Genomic DNA, 10,832 nt, shown 5'->3' with positions numbered 1-10,832 from the left:
TGCGGCGGGCTCCCATTCGGGCTGTTCTTGTTCGTACTCTTCGTAATCTTCGGGAGCTTGCTGTTCTCCCAGGGCGGCGGCAGCGACCTGGCGGGGGATGGGACTCTGGTTCTTCGGGCAGTTAGGGTCGTTGGCATAGTGGCCGGTCCGCTGGCAAGTAACGTTGGCTCGGAACCCCGGACACATCGGGGGGTTTCCCCTACCGGGCGGGGTGTTGCTGGCGGGAGCTGCCGGGACGGCGTCTCTGCCCCGGCCCTGGCCTCCTCCTCCTCCTCGAGGGCGATGGGGACCTTGGTTGGTTCTGTTTGTTTCACTTGGCCCACTTCGGGCAACTCGGGTGCTCTCCCAACGGTCAGCTTCGGCGGCGAGCTGCCGAGGTTCAGTCAGTTTACTGTCGAGAAGGTGCTGCCTGAGCTCGACGAAGCAATTGTTGGAGAGGTGCTCCCACACAATGAGGTTAAAGAGTTGCTCGTAGGTGGTTACGTGGCTGCCCTTGATCCACCCCTCGAAGGCTCGACTGAAATAGTTCACATACTCCACCCAAGTTGTACCCGGGATCCGCTTGCAGTCGCGGAACCTCTGGCGGTACATCTCGGGCGTGAGTCCGTACCGAGTGAGGAGGGCGGCCTTCATGTGGTCATAGGATGTCATCTGATGGTCCGGGAGCTGCAGCAGGGCGTCGCGCCCTTCATTGACGAACCTCCCCCATAGTCCAGCTCCCCAGTCACTTCGATCAATCCGGTGGGAGGTCATGGCTATCTCGTAGGCCTTGAACCACTGCTGGATATCGTCGTTCCGATAATATTCTCTGACGACATCCTTGGGGATGTGGACTTTTGGTCCGGCAGTGCCCGGGTTGTGCGGGTGCTCGGGCACCCCGAGGTCTTTATTCTGTTTCCACATCTCTATCTCTGCTAGCTTGCGCTCATGTTCGTATGCCAGTTTTTTCTCTTCGAGTTCTATCTGCCTTTGTTTCTCTTCCCGCTCTACTCGGAGCCGCAAGTGTTCTAATGTTATCTTTTATTCCGCCAATTTCAGCTCTCCGTCCAACCGGAGCTGCGCCAACTCTAACTCATGGAGTCTGCTTTTTTCTCGTTCTTGGATCTCTTCCAGGGAGAGACCCGTTCTCCTTCCTTCCGTCGTAGTGGTGTTTGTTTCTGGTGCCTCGAGGTTTTGGTTCTGGGGTACGGCCGTACCTGTTTCTGCCCAAGATTCAAGGGCATGTTTGAAGTCGTCTTTCGTGCTCAGCCCGGTGGTAGCAATGCCTAGTTCCATGCAAAATTGTTTTAGCTCTCGATGGTTGTACTCTTCTAGTTTATCCATCTGGAATTTCTCTGTGGATCCGCTCTCTTTTGTGGTCATTGTGGTTGAGTCATGGGGTGAGTTACTCTCTGTACGATTACGCGTTGGTTCGGATCGCGCCGCTGGCCACCAATGTTAGACGGGGACCTGGAGGGTCGGCCGAGGACCAGAGGAGAGGCCTCCGGGAGGGCCGTCTCCAGCGATCGTACAGACAAGTAACTTCCCCCCCACAGATGGACACCACACAAGGATAAGGTCAACACTCTTTATATATGGTTCTTGTAGCAAGGATATCAACGATACAGGGAGATCGGGCCACGAGGGTCCTCTCAATTCTAGTCTCTGGAAGGGAAAGGGGGTAGCGGGACAGTCTTGGTACCGGTCTGGTACTGAGGTGGTACGATGAATAGCTCACAATCCTCGAGCTCGGCGTTCTGGAAGGTCGGGCCGTGGCAGCGCCAGCAGGCTCGGATGATAAGTCTCACTTGAGAAGGGCTGCGGCAGCGCCAGCCGGCAAAGGCGATGGTTCACACAAGGATGGGCCACAGCAGCGCCAGCAGGTCCCGACGAAGGTGTAGGTTGCAGAGGGCCGCGGCAGCGCCAGCAGGTCCCAATGGAGATGTAGGTTGCAAAGGGCCGCGGCAGCGCCAGCAGGTCCCAACGGAGATGTAGGTTGCAGAGGGCCGCGGCAGCGCCAGCAGGTCCCGACGAGGGTGTAGGTTGCAGAGGGCCGCGCCAGCGCCAGCAGGTCCCAACGGAGATGTAGGTTGCAGAGGGCCGCGGCAGCGCCAGCAGGTCCTGACGAGGGTGTAGGTTGCAGAGGGCCGCGCCAGCGCCAGCAGGTCCCGACGAGGGTGTAGGTTGCAGAGGGCCGCGGCAGCGCCAGCAGGTCCCAACGGAGATGTAGGTTGCAGAAAGCCGCGGCAGCGCCAGCAGGCAGGACGATGATTCACAAGGCAGGGCTGCGGCAGCGCCAGCAGTCCATCAAGGATGAGTTCTTCAAGGTGTCTCTCGACTCCAGGATACAACTGCCTTCCTGCTCTGGAGCTGCCCCAGTTATAGGTCTGGCCTCCTTTGATGTCCGGACCCTCGCTCTTGGAGGTCGGGAGGTCCGGGATGAGGGAGTCCAGACACCCAGCAGGGGGGTGGAGCCAGCGCCCGGGGAGGTTGAGGGCGATCGGCACCTGGCGGGGGAGAGCCATCGACACTCCTATCTCCCATTGACCTGCCAAGTGGTCCGCTCACCTCCTGGGTGGATGGTGGTGCCTCGATGTCGGGGCCTGGCCAGGCCCAGGGTTGGGGTCGAGCTGAGGCCACGCGGCCTCGTGGTGCAGTGTCCAAGATGGCGGCTGGGCCGGGGCAAGGCTGCCGGTGGTGGCCCGGGCCGGCCGATGTCGGGGTGTTCGGGAGCGGGCGTCCCGTTCGGGACGGGTTGCTTCTGTGGGTTGCCGGGGTAGTTCTTCTGGGGACACCGGGAGAGTCGGCGTCCGAGTCTTGTGATGCGGGGAGGTCGCGGCCCCTTCACAAGGCCTGTCCAACAGTCATGCTTCATCTAAAGTCTAAAATATTTATTTGCAAACTTGACCTGAATTGTATCCTTTGTCTTCTGAAATTGGTACTGTCACTGTGCCCAAAACCCTCAATGATAACCCTTCACACGGGTAAAAAGTGAAAGTGCTCAGTGTGGGCACCTTCCTATGACAGGACTGGCATTGAGCGGAACAGGCAGCAGTTGTGCATATGCTACCTGCTCTCCCTTCCCTGTCCATTTCCCCTCAATCTGCATTTTGTAACCGTTTGTGGCATTTCGACCTCTGTCACTTTAAGGAACAAAGGTTGCCACAGAGGCGCATGTGGTGCGAAAGCAGGCACTGAGGTCTGAAGTTGCAACGATCCGTACTAACTGATAGTTATGCCCAATTAGTGGCAGAGCCAAATTGCACTTCATTAATATTCATGAGATGGGTCTTGTACACTTTACTGCTCACGTTTTGCCTGAACCAAATGATCATATCAGCACAAGGCAGAGATTGGCTCTTTTAGAGACCTATGCAAAGACAGTGCCTCACGCAACAAGTTCAATTGGTGCATCTGTCCTCTTACATTCTATCTCTTATACACAGTGGTTGGTATTGTATTGGACCAACCAAGGTTCTTCTTGGGGCCTGCAGTTCTTGGAGAGGCTTATGGAAGATGCACAGAATTCTCACTCTAGGCCATCGGAAGGACCCCAAAATCAAGGTGACAACCAGAGGCTAGAACGTGAATCTGCAATACTGCAGAGTGTGCCGCACCCTAATTTCCTGGTACGTTTCAGCTATAAATAATATGCAACTTGTTTTGATTGTTAAGGAATGTTAACTTAACAGAACTGCAGCCTGTCCTGTTATTCCTCACCTTTCATGAACTTTGGCTACTTTAACTATATGGGTCTAAGAGAGATTCAATATAATCCATAACAGATTATTACAACGTTACACTCACTCGAATATTCTGTTTGCACTTGATATATCTAAGTTATCACTCCGTCTCACTGCATTGTATTCAAATCCATGTTGTCATCAATTCTGTCCTCAAATGCCTGTTCAACTAAGTATTAATTTTAGAAGACATATTTGGCGCCTCCTACAAGAATGCCCTGGAGGTCATGTTGAGGATTTATTATTGCCGGCCCAGATTAGAACGTGTTGGACCCCTCGTGATTAGGTCCCAAGATGCCCCTACATAGTGAAACAATGTTCTGCCCTACTATCAATGTAGGCATCCCTGGCCTTCATCTTTGGAAGGGGGTCACACAGAGCCCTGAGGCTCATTCAAAAGTGTGTGTCCTCCTGAGTGCTACAAATGTTCTTCTGAGTCTTCTGGGATCTCTTTCCCTATGCACACACAACCTATTAGTACAGCATGAAAAGGGATGTCCTCATATCTATGGATCCACATCACCTTGCAAAAGAGGAAACTCTTAGATTTGAATCCACAACCATTAGTAGAGCATTCAATGTCACAATAGGATCTTTGCAGTGCTTACTGTGACACAAAACTGCACCACCTTCAGAACCAATAGATCGAGAGGCTCATTTGCGAAGAACACAACAGGGCTTATTAGCAAGAACCACCTTAAAATTATTGTTTTAGCTGCAGTTTCCTGCCGCTAAAACGGTGATAATGGGCTTGCTAATATGCGTTATAGAATTCCAATAGAAGCCCAGGTTAGATGTCCTGCACATCTAACCTGGGCTTCTATTGGATTTCTAGAACGCATATTAGCAAGCCCATTATCGCCTTTTTAGCTGCAATTTCCTGCCGCTAAAACAGCGATAATTTTAAGGAGGCTCTTGCTAATATGCCCCAACGATTTATCGGGGGTTATCACACTTCGGTGCTAGGACTTTGCTATTAAAATAAAATATAATATTCATTATGGTATTTGACATTTTTTGTGATCTACCACTGAATGATGAACCAGGATACAGCCTGCAGCACTGGAGCGCGACCACGCATAGATGACAGAATTATTCACATACACCACATAGTATGCTGGCAGAAAAAGTGTGGGGGTTACACCTTCTCCTACACCGTCATGGTCTTTATTCTTTCCAGTTATGACAACAACGAAATCATTTACCACTACAATTTCAAACTCTCTGTCCCCTCTTGTGCCCAATGGAACGCGTTATATAAAATCCTCAAAAAATTTACAGCGTTCAGTAGAATCCGTTAGCTCAAAGCTCATTGTCGGAAAAACAGAAAACTAGCTCACAAGCATATTGAAGTTTCGTGATTCACAAAGTACTTATTAACCAGTTGTTGCTAATATACAAGCATGTTCTTCATTCACATACAGCTAAATAACAGCATATTGTTCATATGTTATTACAGCGCATAACAAAACTGAGGAAACGAGTACAGTATAGTTTATTTCTGGAGAGTTAGAGAAATTCAGATCCAACATGCAGATTTTTAATGTGGTCTGTACCATAAAGGTCAGCATTGTTCCTTAATTTACCTACATTTAAACAGCTCTTTGAACTTTTCCTGTTTAAGCATTATACTAACACAATAGCTTTACTTATTAGTAAACATTTCTAGTAACTGATTAAAGCGGTCCCATTGGTGGGAAACATAAAATATGATGTACAATAGTAGTCCTAACTCCCATTTATTTTTTAAATTAATTTAAATAACCCAAGAACTTGAGCTAGATTTACAATGTTATTTCTTACAAACTGACCACTGCAATTTAAAATGTGGCTGCAGTAGAATTTAATTTTATTTTGGAAAAGAAGCACAATTTGCTCTATGCAGATGGGCATAAATGCGGTGTACAATTAAAAAATACTTTGTTTTTTATAGATCTGCACGCTTGCTTTTGAGAATGTGTATGTATTTATGTACTGGAAAGAGACTTGTACCATAAAAATAGACAATCCAAATTAAAGCGTATTAGATGGGAATTTTATTCTACTGTCAATGGCAACTTTGTTGAGGAGGAAAGCTTAAGGAGGGACAGTTAAAGGGGACTGGAGAAATTGACCTAGCGTATTAATATGTTGAGTGGGTAGGACTGGCACTGCAATTAGATCAGATGACAGAACGTGATGATGAGCAGACCGTGCTCTGTATAAGTCTCAGTTTAGAAGTGAATCCTTTCTGCATAAAGATGTCTGTTCGCCGAAGGCAGAGATGCCTCACGGGTAAACCGAGTGCTTACTTTGTGTTGGTGTTGGGCACCACAGGCACTTATTTGAGGGCACTGGGACTCTTTGCTACCTCATGCACTATTTCACTGCTTTAATGCACACAGGAGGTGTAGACAGCAAATTCCGTCAATTTCTACCACAAGCCAATGGAAATGAAGGATCAATGCATTGGCTGTCCTTTAAACATTCAGTGCATTGGCAGCACTTCTTCCATTTTCACACCAAAACAGAAATGAAAGAAGTAGTCTCGCTACGCAGTTAATCAAGCTGTGTGTATAGCCAACAGGTCGGTGGATGGTAGGTAGTAGGAAATTCCAACCGGTGATGAAACTGAACCTGACCTTCCTGGCTCGCACCACCACCTCAGAATTTTTTTTTGACTATATTTATAATTTTACAGATTATGCACTGGACAAAATGTCTACTGCAGAGATTTCCGTTTAGCTTAAAGTCACAATGGCGAACTATGCCCTATTCACTAAGATTGTCATGTACAAAAGCAATAAAATTGATACTTTGAATAGGGACAAAGGCAAACTCTGTTTCTGCAGGTGGGAATGTACCAATACAGAATTAGTCTATTCATCTCACACGACACTGTTGAGTTCGTTTTTTTTGTTTGTCAAAAGCCTAGATGAATATTCCACGAACATTCAATTATTCGCCAAATCCTTTCTGTCAAGTCCATGGCAAAAGATGATACCTTTGAGGAGCACGCAAAAGGAGGTGAAAGTTACAGGAGACAAAGAGGGAGACGAGCTGCAAAGTAATAACATGGCTAGATTTCATCTACAGGACTAACCAGCGGTGCACCATGTTACATACATTTGTCTAATCCCAACTAAATTTTCAGCCCGCATACAACAGTCAGTGAGGCAGCAGTTGTTATGTAAATTTCGCTGCCAAATTTGTCTAAACAACATGCACAACTTTCTATTTAGGGGCTTGGATTCTGCAAACCTCTGCAGAAAGGTTTAAAGAAGAAAGGCAGGCAAGCTTCACAAAGGTCATAAAAAAGTAAGAATTGTGCAACTTTTCTGGGATTCACTAACAAGCCCTATTGCAGACTTGGAGGAGTACTCGCGGAGAAACTCTTCTATGTACACCCCCTTAAACAGAGGAGTGTTTGTTCCCTCCCTCTTCACACTCTAGCAAGGCACCTCTAAGAAGCATGTGAAAATCTCCAAGTTCCATTTGTGTGGATCTTCACCAGCATTGGAGGCTTCCCCAGCCAAGAACGCCCAGAATACGCGATTCCACCAATCCCGATACAATGAATCCTAAAGGGCATTTTACTTTTTTATAATTCAAATTTAGGAGCACAATATGCTCTGTATATCGGGCTATTGCATTTTTTTAATACCTCCTTGAAGAGCAGTCAAGCGTTCACTAGATAATTGACTTAGTTCTTGTCTCTGGGAATCGTTTTCTAGTTTTAATCTGGGCTTTCTTTTCATTATGAAGCAGAACTGAACCAATCATCTACATGTGCCAATTCTTCAGTAGATGGAGAAACTCCATTTACGAACACACATCCAGTGTTTTAAGGGTCTTCTCCACATAGGACTGGCCAGTGCTTTTTTAAGGTGAGGTAAGGAACCATGCAGCGCCAGCTGGTGGTGGTGCTAAGTTACTGACAGAAAAGGCAAGGCAATGTCCCTCACAAGATACTCCTACATTATCAGTATTAACCACTGCAAAGAAGCCTGAGTCGTACCTGAATAATAAAACAGTGGCATACGCGAAAGGAGTTTGAGAATTCCAAAGATGCTCTTCTTTACAAATGGAATCATGCAGGCAGAGAAAGGTATGCGTTATTGCTTGTTCCAATCTCAAAATCCATTTAATGTTTTGTGGTGGAGCGTATCCTTTAGCTTGTGATGTGTGAACACATGGAGTACTGCAAGGCTGAATAAAGTATTATTGGGTACTTTATAATTGGGTCAGTAACTTCATTTCTCATATTGCAATATTAAGAGACCAGCAGCCCAGTTTACAATCTGCTATGTAAGTATGTATTGCACTGTTGTGCAATTCTCATGCCTAACACACCTCTTCAGCACATCCTCTAGTCATGCGTACCAAAGCTACTTTATAAAAGCAGATCTTTCAAAGGCAAGGTACTCCTGTGTTTCACCACTGCTGGGTCCACCTTTCTTCATGTGGAGGACTTATGTAGTGTTTGAACTTTTATGGGAGTTTCTGAAACAAGAAGCTTTAAAACAGCCTGACTCAGAACAACTCATAATTAATCCCAACAAATCCAATAAGAAATAATGGATAAATCAATGCATTTTACGTTGATTATGTTCTGCCAGCCAATTTAATTTGGCTAGTCCTACTTGGTTGACAGACGCTGACTTACGCTCTCTAATAAGGAGTGTGTATGTTTATGATTCTTATAATGTAGGAAACATATTTTCTTGATAAATTGAAATATTCTATTATGTGCCAGTTCTGGCCTCAAATAACCTCGTTAGTCCCTCTCCTGTTAAAGAAAACTCTGGGTAAACTTTATGACAATGGGCCATTCTATATGTGGACAAAAACCTAAAGCCAATTGACTCTCTTCAATGAACAATGGGGGAAAAGAAAAGCCTATTTTAAAAAACAAATAGTTTGCTGATAGGTATTTTATTAACTGCATTACTTAACAATAAAAAGTGTTTGTGAGTTCAGTTGTGTAGTATTTGTTCTACCATTCAGCAACTTTTGAGAGGAAACACCAAAAAGTTGTGCGAGAGTCAAAATCTGATCTAGGAATGAATATATGTGTCACGATAATTACAGGTATAGTAATATAAGTAATGGTTATCAAGGCCAGAATCTAGCTCACCAAGTAATACACTCAAGAAGTCTGTGGCTCAAGTTTCTATTGACATGTACTGCAGAAAAACCATTGTAGAGTGGCTTCAACACACCCTACAGAACTTTATGAGAAGATCCAGACATCCCCAAACCTTTGTTCCATTCATATCTCACTCCCACCTTATACAACAGAAACATGCGCCATTGTGTGTTTCCCCCAACGTTTGTCCTCAAAAGTTCCTATTACACCTTCGTTCTTCATCAGGATTTGACATCTGCTATATTAGTTCTTGCCTGTTGAGTTGGAAAAGTAAAACGCATCCTACCAGTACTACGCAACGTGCCATCACCCGGAGTCCAATGAGAGTATATTTTGTTAGGGAAGTTCAGATTAGCATTTCCTTAACATTCATTAGCATAAGCATCTCCTATCCGATTTGACAACCTCTTCTGAGGAATGCACTACATTTGGTACAAATCCACTCTTTACCCCTTCCCAACCTTCCTGGATGCTAATGTCTCCCTTCCTAACAAGCTCGTATATGTCTCGGGTCAGCTCAGTGAAAGCCTTCTCCACATTGATGGCATCGCGAGCCGATGTCTCGATGTACTTCATCCCATAGGCCGCAGCTAGTTTCTCAGCCTCATGTCTGGTAACTTGTCGTTGTGTGTCAAGATCACACTTATGGCCCACCAAGACAAAAACAATCTGATAGGGTTGGACGTGAACTTTGGCTTCTTCCAGCCACTCATGGACGTTCTGGAAAGATCTGCGATTAGTGATGTCAAAGAGCAGAAGTCCGCCTACTGAGTTTCTGTAGTAGGCCCGGGTTATGGACCTGCAAGAAAAAGAAAAAACAAATATTAAAAGAGAAAGTGCTAAGCATATTATGATCAATATTTGCTTGGTGATACACTACTACATTCTAATATTTCAAAGCAGAAGTCTCAAGACCTTTCATTTATGGTCAATTAGAATATATATTCTAAAGTAATCCCAAACTATTCCCTGAATATTGCACACAAATATAGTAAACTCATCAAATCATAGATAGCTTACAACAAACTAAAATTGCATTGGAAGGAACACTGTTGAAGAGCTGAAAGTATTAGAAGCTTGGAACCAATTGGATCTAATGCCAACAAGACAGAAAGAGCAATGGAAGGCTGAACAGTGGTTTATTCTGCCAGACCTTGGACTTGTCGAACTTCTACCACCTGAAAACCTACTAGGCAGCATCCCTCCTCCCTAAAGAGGCAAGGTTGCACCCGGTTACCTCCACCCAGCTACAGTGGATGCATCATATTCAAGACATGCTGTGCCATTAATAAGGTCATACAAGTTACATTAGTAAAATCACGGATGTCACCTGAAAGGAAAGCAAGAGTTGTAAAAAAGAAAGGAATTTTTACACCGCTTTTCTTGAGTTTCCTCTTCTCTCCTTGACTTCAGAAAGGATCGGAAAATGCACTGCTTCAAGAAACATTTGGCGGCATTTTTACTATTATTTCACACAACATGACAACGCAACTTGCTGTACTCACTGCGTGAAAGAAAGAGAACAGAAATGCTGCATATTTTCAAAGGTATGGAGCATTTCTGCTCTCTCATTGCGCTGACACACTATCTGCTGCCTAGCACCAATGCAGGCACCTTGCACTGTAGTGCAAAGGTGCCTGCGTTACAGGCAGGACTATTTTTGTGCAGGAACTGTAACTTTTTGTTATGTGACCCAGAGTGGCCCGGTTAGAAACGCTGCCATTTTTTACATGCTCATGTTTCTTAAGTTGCCTTCTCTTTTTACACACAGTAACTTTTGACATACATTTGCGTGCTGGACTATGCAGGCTAACACTCTCCGAATCTGCACTGCTTACATTTCCACTTAGTAGGCACATTATCACAATACCCTGAACATTCAGTACAAGGAATAAAGTTCATTGAGCAATTATTACTTATGTACTTGTGCGAAAAGCGACAACGCTATCTAACTAGAATACATAATTACGGCCTGATAGGGT

At 45.5% G+C, this 10,832-nt stretch overlaps 1 protein-coding gene across 1 annotated transcript in view; it reads right to left on the bottom strand.

The window, feature by feature from the left end:
- Positions 1-4,832: 4,832 nt before the first annotated feature.
- Positions 4,833-10,832, bottom strand: part of RAB39B (RAB39B, member RAS oncogene family) — a 68,602-nt gene continuing 62,602 nt past the window's right edge. The window contains exon 2 of the mRNA XM_086918482.1: positions 4,833-9,649. Within this exon, the coding sequence (XP_086774608.1) occupies positions 9,223-9,649 (427 nt within the window). The 3' untranslated portion in view covers positions 4,833-9,222. The remainder of the gene's footprint in view (positions 9,650-10,832) is intronic.

This window comes from Lissotriton vulgaris, chromosome 4_1 (assembly GCF_964263255.1).
Source record: "Lissotriton vulgaris chromosome 4_1, aLisVul1.2, whole genome shotgun sequence".
Classification (NCBI taxonomy): domain Eukaryota; kingdom Metazoa; phylum Chordata; class Amphibia; order Caudata; family Salamandridae; genus Lissotriton; species Lissotriton vulgaris.
Note: the sequence above shows the minus strand (reverse complement) of the source record. Positions and strands in the feature narration are given on the sequence as shown.